Source organism: Uloborus diversus, chromosome 3, assembly GCF_026930045.1.
Source record: "Uloborus diversus isolate 005 chromosome 3, Udiv.v.3.1, whole genome shotgun sequence".
NCBI classification, from domain to species: Eukaryota; Metazoa; Arthropoda; class Arachnida; order Araneae; family Uloboridae; genus Uloborus; species Uloborus diversus.
In genome coordinates this window covers 189990000-190003159 of record NC_072733.1, presented here as the reverse complement: position 1 = coordinate 190003159, position 13160 = coordinate 189990000, and the positions used below count along the sequence as shown (strand labels likewise).

The 13160-nt window shown below is 33.2% G+C and overlaps 1 protein-coding gene across 1 annotated transcript in view; it reads left to right on the top strand.

The window, feature by feature from the left end:
• Positions 1–193: 193 nt before the first annotated feature.
• The window catches only part of LOC129218466 (multidrug resistance-associated protein 1-like), an 80807-nt gene continuing 67840 nt past the window's right edge, over positions 194–13160 (top strand). Inside the window, exons 1-4 of the mRNA XM_054852745.1 lie at positions 194–317; positions 1456–1540; positions 2993–3186; positions 11845–12021. Coding sequence (XP_054708720.1) covers positions 297–317; positions 1456–1540; positions 2993–3186; positions 11845–12021 — 477 coding nt within the window. The 5' untranslated portion in view covers positions 194–296. The remainder of the gene's footprint in view (positions 318–1455; positions 1541–2992; positions 3187–11844; positions 12022–13160) is intronic.

Here is a 13160-nt window from a genome sequence, read left to right as displayed (position 1 = left end):
CCATTATTGTTATTTTTCTCTGCTAAGATTGTGAATTTATCTTTCTCTAAATATTTCTAATCAAAAAAATCTATTTAAAACTGTAAGATCTTTAATTTGTAGGTAAAAGTTGCAGATGTGCTATTAATATTATTATTTTTTTAATTTTTAAACATTTATTTGTTTTCCAGATTGCTATTGCTAGTTTCACTACATTTGTTTTTATTGATGAAACTAATACTTTAGATGTGAAAACTGTGTTTGTAACACTCAACATATTGCTTATCATAAGATATACTCTGTTTAGAATTTCTGATATGACATCCTGCTATGCTAAGGTAAGCAAACACAGAATATTACCTACCAATCTTTCTAAATCTGTTTTTATATCAGTCAGGGTGTATACATCAAGAAAGCATATGAAACAAAATTAAAAATATTTTTCTGTACATGTTCTAAAATCATAAGTTCATTCTGATGAAGGTTGTTTGAAGTAGGTTTGCCAGTTAGATCAATGCTTATAGGTGACTGAACTATTTAGCAAAGCTTGATGTTAAGAGTTCTTTAACTGTCAAAATTGAATAAAAAAATTTTCATGCCAAAAATTAAAGTTTAAAATGAGGCATTATGGGATTTGTGAATCTCCTCCCCCCCCCCTTTTTTTTCTTGAATCTAACTACTGTTTCAATAGCTATCTCTTTCACTAACAGACAATCTGTTAACCCAAGTTCCATTCAGTATGTATTTCATTTAAACAAGCTATTGTTTTTTTATTGTCATGTTTATAGATAGCTTGAATTATGTAGGAAAAATCTTTTTCAGAGGTTACCGTATTTTCTTGTGTGTTATCCGCGGGCAGCCCGTAATCCGCAGGTCCTAAAATTGGCCTGAAGAAAAAAAAAGCTTTGTATAATCCGCAGCGGCGTATAATCCGTAGATAATACGATGTGGAAAAAAAAGTTTGAATTTAACATACCATTTGAGCAACTAAACTAAAAACGTGAAAAGGTAATTACTTTGAAGGCATAATCAAAATTAATCTAAAATACAATGATTTCATCTTGAAAGCATGATTATAGTATGCTAATTACTTGAAAAAGAGTTAAGACAAAGGAGCAAACCGTCTAATCATGTGCAAATGGCTTCCTAATTCAGTGTATTTTTGTTTATTTTACATAGCCTGAATTGCATAAGTGGAACATTCAAGCAACATAAAATAATCAACATACAGGCAGAAAGCGAGAAGGAACATGGAAGCTTTGTAAAATAAACAACATTCAGTCGCCGTACGGTCTCTATCGTTGAGTCCTACTGTAAATATTGAGGTTCAATGCGTTGGTGGTAAGAAAAAAAAAATCACAGATAATCCGCACCTCATAAACTTTGCCTGTTTTAACAGATAATCCGCGGATTATACGCAGGAAAATACGGTATTGTGATTTTTTTCCCTAATAACAATATTTGAATTTTTAATAGGGAAATACTTCATTGACTCGTCTGAGGAAATTTCTCTCATCAGAAGAACGTGAGATGTCAGTTGTTGGAGAGGAGCCTGATGAAGGTAGTATTTTTATGTTCACAAATGATAAAAAATCTATAATTATCAGACTATTCTATATATTTTAAACAGGTTTTGTGAGATGTACTCTTCTTAAGCAAAAATATATAGAAGACATAAAAAATTCTTAATTCTTTAGTAATGAAGTGAAATACTTACCAAAGAAGCAAACTTTTTTCCCCCGAATATTGTTTCATCTTCTGTTTGATTATTTGAATTCCTTTTTGAGATACTGGTTTTTCTTCACTTTTTTTTAATAGGCATATTCTTCATTTTTCTTTTATATACTATCCAATCAAATTTAGCATAGAAAATCGGGAAACTGTAAAATGAAATAAAAATAAAACCAAATGAATCACACTCCATAAGAGAAAACTGATATTTATAGTTTATTTGATGTGGTAAAATCCTTATGAAAGCTGTTAATTGGTTTTATGATTATAATTGCTCTAGAAATAAAATGGCTGGAACTTCAAAGAATAAACTGTTTAAAATAATTGTACAGTTTTATATAATAAACTTTGTTTAAGACGTTTGTACCTCCAAAAGTAAATTTTTACCCCCACTTCCTCCTAGAAACTGGATGTTCACCTTACCATGTAATCTATGCTAGAGCAGTATTAGTTCAACATAAATAGTTTTTAATAAAGGGTGTTTTTTTAGAGGTAGAGAACTTTAGGTTCAAATAAAACACAGTTAAATGTTGTTAATTGCAATGAATGTTGCTTTATTCGATAGATGATTTTTTGCTATTTTTATTTAAATATGATTTTTGGTATATGGCCACCTCGACTGGCTCGGAGAAAGTCCAATTTTCTCACTTTTTGCAGCAATAGAGGCCGTCTGTCAGTAATAAGGTGGCAAATGTTCTCTTCCACGGTGTCCATCGTCTGTGGCTTATCGGTGCAGACCAGAGACTCCACAAAAAGTAGTCGCGTGATCTTGCAGGCCAATTCATGGGTCCATTCGGCAAAATTATTCTTCACCGAACGTTTCTTTCAATAAATCAATTGTGACATGTGCTGTGTGGCATGTTGCACCGCCTTGTTGTCTATTCATGATGAAATGGCAAACTGAACATAAGACAAAACAAGTGACAGCTATCAAAATGGCACACATATAAAACAGGTATGCCAACTTAAAGTTCTATACCTCTAAATAAAACACCCTTTACATTTAGCATTAAAACTAGCAAATATTGTAACGTTCCTTTGTTCTTTAATTAATCATGGTTTAGAATTTTGTTACACCATAATAAGATAATTGCTAAACTTTACATGTAAACATTGCATGTATAAACTTTGAAGAACATTGTATTTTGCACTATGTCATCATTTAGATACTTTTAATTCTTTCAGCTATTATTTTTTAAAATATATTTGCTTTATGGTTATTTTGATTTGTTATTGTTACAGAAGCTTGCTGGTAGTTTTATATATTTACTTCAATTTCTAGGGAAAGTAATATCGATAAGGAATGCAGTGTTTGCTTGGAATATAAAATCGGCTCCAGAACTTCAAGGCATAAATTTGCATGTTGATAAAGGTTCACTTACTGCTATTGTTGGTACTGTTGGAAGCGGAAAATCATCTTTGTTATCTGCACTTGTGGGAGATATGCATAAAATTTCAGGGTCTATTGATGTAAAGGTAAAACTAAATGTTTTTCAAAATTATTTTTTTTTTTTGGTAACTTGATATAGATTCTCAAGATGCTTTGTTTTTCATCGAACAAGATCACTTTCACTGAAAATTGTAGCATCTTAACCAACGTATTTACATATTATTTTTGAGAAAATGGGTCACGTACAAAAGAAATTTCAGCCATTGAGTTACTAAAAGGAATTCCACAAGAAAATAAAAAAGAGAACTAAAGATTAACTCTGTTAGCTTAATAGGTCTTTTTTCCTCCTCCAAAGTAATACCCCCGAGTTTTGGTTTCCCATTTGGCAATTTAGATTGACATTAACTAGTTTTGGTTTACATACTGTAGACTTTTGTTTTGCAAATCAAGTTCTTTCAATATGCCCAAACTTTTGAAAGAAATAACACTGACAAGTTTATTTAAATTTAAGATTGTTGTGATTGTGATCCGTTCCAGAGGAACATGAACTTGATTCATTCATTGCCTTGAATTCAGTTTTTTTGTATATGTTTCTTTTTTCCAACTGGCCTCTCTTTTCCCCCCTACTCCCATCTCATGGACATTCACCTTTTTATGCACAAGCTCTGATGGGCCCATTAAGGCCAATTTATCCCGTTAGGGCCTTTACTGTAAGCAAAACAATTTTTAGCGTTCCCTCTGAATTTGTTTCATCTTCCTCAAAAATTTATTATGAATAGCTTTATTGTGCAAACCACTCACAAAAACATCTCTTAACATAATATTAAGCATTCCCTCCTCATAACATGGAACTGAAAAGTGTTATAATTCTGCCAAATAATCACTTACTGTTTTCCCCTCTCACTGCTTGCGATTCAAGAGTACATGTCTGGTAGGAGTAATTAGTGGTTTGGGCTCAAATGATCTTTAAAGATTGTTTTTTAAGCAACCAACCACAGTTTTTATTTGATGGATTATCAGGCGTGAGCAGATTCTTTAGCAAAATTTTGGGAACATACTTAAAATAAAAGTAAACCCACATGTGTTGTCAGAAAATTTTTGCACCTTCAAATATGCTTCAAAGTGTTCAAGAAATGAATCAAAACATTCTTGATCTTCTTCAAACTTTTGAAAATGTAGTGAAACTTTAGAACTTTAATTTAGTTCCCCTTCTGGTGTAACTGCCAATGTTTCCCTTAAAATCTTGTTTTGCTCAATTAATGATTGAACTAGTTGCTTCATGACAAAATATTATCAGAAAATATCATTATTAAACTTTTACCTTGGTTGACTTCGGGTTTACCCTTATCCATTATGTTCTTCCAAAGCACTTGGTGAATTTTGCAGTAGAACTTCATTATTTAATGGCTTCAAATAAACATTTTATCGGCGCCACTGTGCTGTAAGTTGAGACGAGGAATTTTTAGGAATAGTAAAGTACTTTTAATTACACTTGACAAACATCACGGTACACGCAGCTATTTACATTGTAAAACAGAGCGTAATGATAACTGTTGCAGTTTCTGCTAGAAGGTTACATCAATCATTTTGATGCTTTTTTAGTTCAGATATCGATACATGACAAAGAGCTGTTGGACCATCTATTAATATTTCCTCATCAGATGTGCTTTCTACAAAAGTATCACTTTCACTAGTTCTAAGGAATACTTTTGCAGAATGGCATGGCCTTTTTGTTGTTAGACCGTGAGTTTAAAACATGCCTCACATAAAGTTGGCAATATTCACATTGAGGAAAATAAAAGTACATGTTTTTAAAATAAAAATAAAACTGTTCCATGCATGGGAAAATATTAACTATTATCTTCTTGGTTGTTTAAAAATAGATTGAACTGATGTTTAAAAAGAAAATAAGTTATAAATTTATTCTTAAGTAAAAGTCAATAAAATAGCTCCTTGTCCTCAAACGTATTAAAATTTAATGTAAATGTAAATACATTAGGCTTGCTTCCAACTATCAATATACATAGGACTTACATATTATATTAAAGGTGTATCAGAGAAAAACACACAACAAGATGACAGATTGAGATACATAAATGAGAAAATATTCTTTTCTAACATTTTCAGTCTCACAGAATTCCTAATGCAAGTTAGTGATGACAGAAGGAGGTATTTAGCATTGATCCTGAATGTACTGTTGGTAATTGGTGGAATTTAATCTTCTTAATCACAATTTTTTTCTACTGGCACTTTAATGCGCCATCATAACTAGATTGCTTAAAAGAGGATGAGTATAGTGCAAAGATTTTTCGTTATTTATTCATTTATTTATAAATTCTAAATTTTATAGGGAATATTTAAATATTTTCTTCGCATTTTTGTGGTGTGAAGTTTGCTAATCTCATTGACATAAATAGTTAATCTGAAATAAAATTATAAACTATTTCCTATGGGTCATTCTTCAAAAAGTGTAACTTTTCTGTCACATGTCTTTTACAGTAAAAACTTTAAGGAACAATTCATTTAACAATGCTTTTTAATTTCATCAAAAATATATCGATTTAAACCTGCCAACAATTTTTTAATAATTTTTATTATAGTATATTTTTGGTTCGCAACATGTGAATTCTCACCTCCGTGGCATATCATACACCTTGTGTGACTGTTTATGTCGCTTAATAACATGTTTAATTAAACGCATATACTTATTTATTTATTATTCCTTTCACAAGTATCTCGAATACTAATTGTTTCAGTATACTTAATATTTAAATATTGTGTTTTAATTTGTTTTAGTAGGATAAGGAGTCATGTCGCTCAAATTCTCACCTCCATTACCTAAACACAAAATGCCATTCCTCATTAACACATGGCAGTAATGACATCAAAATTTTTTTTCCTATGATACAAGGGATTTCCATGATACCTTTGTTTACTTTAAGCCATAAAGAAAGTGAGATTTTTTTCTAAAAACAAGAAGATAGATTTTGTTTTAAAAACTAAGTCTGGTTACTATGACTTCTCACCTCCATGAACTAGAACTTCAGGGAGGTAATTAAATGTAAAAAATGAAGTTAACATGTTTTCATATGCTTCACATGTGCAGATTGTAACATCGAAGAAAAACGAGCTGATATGTGCATCACATGACTTCCTTTTACTCCAATTTAATCTCATTTTCCCATTATTGGCAATTTTAATGTGATTCAATAGTTTACTCTCTAAATATCACCAACAGTGGCCAAATCAAAACCAGATTTAAAAGAAAAAAAATCGCCAAATTTGTCGCCAAGTTGGCGACAAAAACTTGAAGACCAAAAAACTGGTGATGTATCGCCAAGTGTCCGCCAAATTATAACACAAATTGAGTTTACATCAAAATTAACAATGATTTCCCCCCAAAAAAGGACAGAAGACCCCCTTAGGAACATCTGAATGCCACCAAAAGGGAAGGTGCACAACTAGACCCCACTAGGAGTCTACGTACCAAATTTAAACTTTCTAGGACATACTGTTTTTGAGTTATGCGAGATACATACGCACATACTCACATGCATACGTACATACAGCCGTCATGAGAAAACTCGCTGTAATTAACTTGGGGATCGTCAAAATGGATATTTCGGGTGTCTGTACGTTCCTAGCGTCATTCACATGTGTTTGAGTAAAAAAAAAACCAACATTTATTTGGGGGTGAGCAAAATAGAAATTAAGGCCAATTTTTGAGTGAAATGTTTTTTTTTGTGAATACAATACCTTTTTTGTAAAAGGAAGTAAAAATATTTCCCTGAAAAATGTATCCATTTGGCCTATATTAATGTAAAATTCCTTACCTCCGTGAATCTCACCTCTGTGACAGACCTCAATGTCATTATTTCTGAGGTGAAAATAAATGATGGAGGGAAAATACATCGATCTTACGCATTATACCAAAATTATAAATTTCGTGTATATTCTCAAATTTACAAAATACTACTTTTAACACACATTTGAACTAAAAAGATAACTACTTATTAAGTCATACTTTAATTAAGAGAGCTTAGATTCCACTTCTCATTAAAATAGATGATTGTTAACACAATTAATAAAATTACTTCTTTGATATTAAATTGGCCTCGATTTTTAAACATTCATAGTTTTTTTCCCCCCCCTGAACAAGGGTTTTTTTTTTTCCTGTGAACAAGTTTTTGTTTTATTTATGAGTAAAATTATTTGAACTTAGCTGGGCCATGTTTAATAGTTACTTCTAATAGGTAACACTTTCATGTAAGAATGAAAAAAAAAAAGGAAAACAAAAAGTTTAGGACTCGACCAATGCATCGGCGCGAATGGTTCAACAATTTAGCCATCAGCATCGGCGGCCGATGTTAACTTGCAGGAAACATCGGCCTTAAAAACATGGAAAAGCCGATGGAATTGGCCGATGTTTTCGAAACAAAAAAGATCTTTGCTGGTTTACTTTCACTTCAGTATGAATTTCTATTTTAGTCACCCCTGAAAGAGTTTTAATACTGCATTCAGGTACCAAACAAGTTAATTATTGCGTTGTTTCTTGCGGCTGGATGTAGGTATGTATCTCTCATAAGTCATAACTCAAAAATGGTAAGCTATAGAAAGTTAAAATTTCGCATGTGGGGTGTGCGTACGTTCCAGTCGTGCACTTCCCTTTTTGTTTTCGATCGGGTGTTCTAAAAAGCCTATTTGTTTATTTTTTTTGTGGCTATTAATTACTTATTTCAATGCAAAACTAATATAGCGTCTCAGACTGATGATCATTTGGTGATACTCTCTATAACAAAAAAAGTTGACGCACCAAGAAGGAGTGATCCGATTGAGACGAAAATTGGTGGATAGGAAGACAATTCACAGAATATTAAATGATTAAGTTCTTAGAACAATTGAATAATTTATGTCAGAGTTACAGTAACAAGTTCAATAAGGTATTGACCCGCCTCTAGCCTAGATACAAGCTGAAGCACGACGTGGGAAACACCGATAAAGCTCCCGGAGGTTGTCCTGCGGTATTTCCAGTCAAATTCGCTCCAATTGTCGGACGAGGTAATCAACATTCCTTGCCAGATGCAATCGCCATCCCATCCTATCCCAGACATGCTCGATGGGAGAGAGATCTGACGATCTGGCTGGCCACGGAAGAGTTTGACAAGCTTGCAGACAGTTCATAGCAACACATGCCGTATGTTACCTGGCATTGTCCTGCAGAAAACCAGCCGAGGGTACTGCAAAAGAAAGGGCAACAAAACAGGTCTCAGGATGTTGTCGACGTACCACTGTGCAGTAAGTGTTTCTCTAATTACGACCAAAGGGGTCCAGTTAGCAAAGGAAATGGCATTCCAGACCATAATGCCTTGTTGACAGCCAGTGTGGTGTGCAAAAGTGAAACCAGGATCCCTCCTCTGCCCTGGGTATCTCCCAACATGTCTTCGATGATCATCAAGACACAGTTGGAAGCGGGATTCGTCGCTAAAGACTATACATTCCCAGTCGGCACCATTCCAACCTGATTGAGCCATGCACGACTGTAATCTGGCTCGGCAGTGTGTAGGCGTCAGTGGCAGGTGGGATAACGGTCGGCGCGAGCGTAGATTTCGTTGTCCCAACCGTCTGTAAATGGTCATGATGGACACTGGTGTTTGTGTTGAACGTCTGGTGGTGCATAGAAATGAAGAAAGCGCTGTGACAGCTGATCGTATAATCACTCTGTCATCACGATCTGTTGTGACCCTAGCTCGACCGCTAACATCTTGACGCTGAACTCTGCCATTTTCCACCCATCCTTGCCAGCATCTTCGAATCCCCGCATCGCTTTGACTCAAATGACGAGCGATTCTCCGATTTGACCAACCGGCCTCTTTCAATCCAATGATATGACCTGGTTTAAACTGTGACAGTTGCTCGTAATGAGCACGAACCATGCGGCGAGGCATTTTTAAGTTGTTGAAAGGTAATCTGATTCGCAATCAAACCAAAAGTTTTAACAACTGTTGAAGAACTGCTCTTTATATACATCTGCTGGATGCGCAGTTTTGATGCACTGGAGATTAAACTATTCATTCATTGGACACCAAATTTTAATCATTTGCACATCTGGTCAAAACAATCATGATACAAAATTTGAAAGCAATCGGATGACTGCTTCTTGATGCGCCGTTTTTTTTTTGTTATAGAGTGTATATTGCCGAATTGTAGACCATGGAAACAAATATGAGATGGCGAAACCAGTTTTTGTGTCATTTGTTAGATTCCCGTTGAACCGACGGTAATTTTTAGAACATTTGCGTGCCCCCCCCCCCTCTGCCTGTATTTCTGAAATTAAACTCTAGTTGCACTTCCGAGTTGTTCAAAACTAACACCATTCATAAAATTCGAGATTTTTTTTTCAAACTTAATCTATTCTTTAGGAAGAATTTAGAGCATTAATCTAAGAAATTGATTAAAGACATTTTGAATGATGACATAATTCAGAAATCAAAGGGACTTTTGAATTTTTTTTTTTTTTTCGGAAGTGCTGAAGTCGATTCAGAAACTCTTCCGAGGCGTTGGTGGTAGCGGTTCTGTACTAAACAAATGAGGCTAAAGTTGGGAACGAAGTTTAATGTTGTGAGTTACTCTAAAACCAGCGGGTGACCCCCGCCCCTCCCTCGTCGTTTCAAGCATTTCTTAAATATTTAGCGATTATTTATTTTGTTCAAGAAATGCCATTTTGCGTATTTCTCATTCTTGTTTCACCTTTATTTCGTAATGCGCCATCATTTTTGCATCATTAATAGCGATCGATTTTTTTCTATTGTAAGTAACTATTTTCATGTATTTTTATAAAATCAATAACGAGTTATTTTCGTTTTCATCATATTTTTAATCATATGTTATAGAAAAGTTTCAAGGATTTTCTATTAAGCAATTTTTCAAATTTCAGCAAATTATTGTTAAATTGAAAAAATTAATTTGAACTTGTTTGTAGTGCTTCATAAAAAATTTTTAACAATCAAATTGTTCAATATTATGTGTGCAAACATCAGATCAAGTAGTATATGTATTCAGTTATTATTAACTTGGAGTAAATATTGAGTTTGTTTATTGTAGCTGCGTTTTAAGAACCTCACTCTTTTCATGGCTATTTCTTTTTTCAGAAAAAATTATGTCAGCTTTTATGAAAAATGCAAATTTTTCTATTCATAAATTTTAAATAAGTATAAAAATATTCCTATTATGATTTAATATTGTAATTTATCTCTTACCTTTTTTGTTTAATTTCATGACGAAAAAATGTCTACGAGCAATCTTTCCACTTTAATTGCGTAATTTGTTGACAGTTTCATATTTTTATTCTCAATTTTTTTTTTTTTTGAATGGTTAAACAACATAATTTAAAGTTTTTTTCAACTATGTATAGTGTACATAAATTATTACAATATTGCTGAAATCTTAGTTATATGTTCAATTAAAAAAAAAAATAGTTGGTAATTAAACAGTGTCTTTGTTTTTCTTCTTTTTTCTTTTTTTTGATTGTTGTTCTTCCTCTATCATCATACAACAGTCAAAAAAGAGAAGCATAACTACATCCTTATAGATTGTACGTAGTACGATCCTAAATTTCGGAGACAAGCTGTATAAAACTTTACCCAGAATAGTTCACATTACCGAAGCACATCCACTTTCAAAGGGTCACCTTGAGGGACTATGTACTTCTTCCAGTGTTCATATTACTTTTGGAAACACTCCTGGAAGCCTTTTTTGCAACCTACTATGACGCAGCCTTATCTTCTCTTAACGGAAGAAAGCGGCGTCCATGTAAATGTTTTTTTTTGCTGGGAACAGGTAAGAGTCACACCGAGCTAAGTCCGACGAAACGTTATGTTATTTGTTTGTCATATCAGAGCATTGCTCAAACAAACCTTGCATCCTCAACATGAAAGTCGCCTTCTTCCCCACAATGAAGTTAAAGCAGCAGCGCAAGAGGCCGTAAAAGAGGTTGCGAGAAATGGCTGCCAGGAGTGCTTCTAAAAGCTATACAAACGTCGGCAGAAGTGCATAGTCGTTCAAAGTGATTATTTTGTAGATAGATGTGCTTCGATAATGTGAACTATTCGGGGTAAGGTTTTATACTGCTTGTCGTCGAACTTTTAGATCATTCTACGTACGTATGAGTTTTCAACTTACTATTTCATAATGTTTCTGAGTGACGCAAGTTTATGCGTATGAAGACATCACAAGAGAACTTGCGATAATTAACTGAGGAGGTGTTCAAAATGGATATTTTGGTCATCTATATGTTCTTAGGTACATATGCGTGTACAGATGTGCCGAAAAAACTTGTGAAGTATAAATTGAGTGATTGTAGAATAGAAATTAGGTCGAAATTTAATTTTTTTTTGATTAAAAGTTCTTATTCGTAGAAAGGAAGTAAAGTGAAATGAATAAATGATCCTTTAAATCTCTGACAATCTTATCATTTTTTTTCCCGTTAGATTTTTTTTTGCCAACGGCATCGGCCATTGGCAATCGGCCATTTGGAGGAAAACAATCGGCCATCGGCCATCTTTGAACAATCGGCATCAGCCCATCGGCCAAAAACTGCCATCGGTCGAGCCTTAAAAAAATTTCAAAATTGAAAAATATTTGCATTCAAAAGTTACATTTTCTGGAAAATGACCCCTATATGTTTCAAGTTGTTTTATGTAGTAAAACTTTTATGTGAGCTGATATCTGATCTGAATATATTGTAGGGTACATTAGCTTATGTTCCCCAACAAGCATGGATTTTGAATCAAACATTTAAAGAAAATATAGTTTTCAATAAAACAGTTGATTTGGAAAAGTATGAATCTATACTTCAGTGCTGCTGTTTATTGCCAGACATTAATCAGTTACCTGCTGCTGATCAAACTGAAATTGGAGAAAAGGTATACAAGTTTTACTTTTCTCTCTTTGGCATAATTTTCAGAGGTTTGTTTTGAGATAATATAGAAACTAATTTGGAAAAATAGTAGATATTATTGAATTTCTAAAAATGTCTTCAGTTTTTTTCAAACTTTATTCTTACAATTTAAAATGTATATTAAGGTGGGTCTTTTAATATTTTTTTAAAATGTTATCGGGCAGAGGATTAAAAAGGTGCTAAATGATCCCAAACTAGTATGTGTAAAATTTATTACATTCTGATAAGACTTTGCTTCCGGTGAATGAAGTTCGGATTTCCTAAGCCAGCTAGGATATGTCTCATACTTTACTTACAGAAACCAATGGTCAAACTTTTAATTTGCACCTGGTTTAAGTTCACACCTGCCATTTTAGGTGTTAGTTTGCTGAAATGTGTGAACCAGAGTCTGGAAATTACCTACACATATGCATGTTAATTTAGCTATTTTAATATAACTTCGATTGAAATAAAGTGAGCCAGATTTATTTTTTGCTCCTATGCCCAACATTTGAAATCACGGATCACATTAGGTCTGGTTGGAAGTGCAAGTTGTTTGGTAATTCTTCTGATATCAACTGCAATATGTTGCCTACCTTTGAAGATATTATGAAGTACTAAGAATGAAACCATCATAAGCTAAAATCTGATAAAGATACTAAAAAAGAACCATTTTACAAGGAAATAAAATAAATTAATAGGAAAAAAAATTGAAGGATTTTGGTCAAATATTTCCTGCCAACTGTGCAACATAAATGAATAAGAGGTGCTAAAAATCTACCTCTTGAAATGCAAAAATCTTTTGAAATCCTATTCAAAAATACATAAGAAAATAATTGGAACCGCTTTACCTAGGTAGTAAACTGCTATTTGACATTTCATCTTGTAAATGCAAAGATATTAACTAGATTTGTCCGAAAAAAATAAATAAAAATACACAAGGGCGCCCATATGCAAAATTTTAAGGGGGGGGGGGGCTCAAATATTTTCCTCATGGTTTAGCAGGATATTTTCCCCTATAGAAACAAATTTCAGTACAGATTAAAGTTATTAGAGCTTGACATTTTTATTAACTTATTCATTAATGGCTGGAGAAAAAATGTTTTTACATTTTTGCAAGGAAAA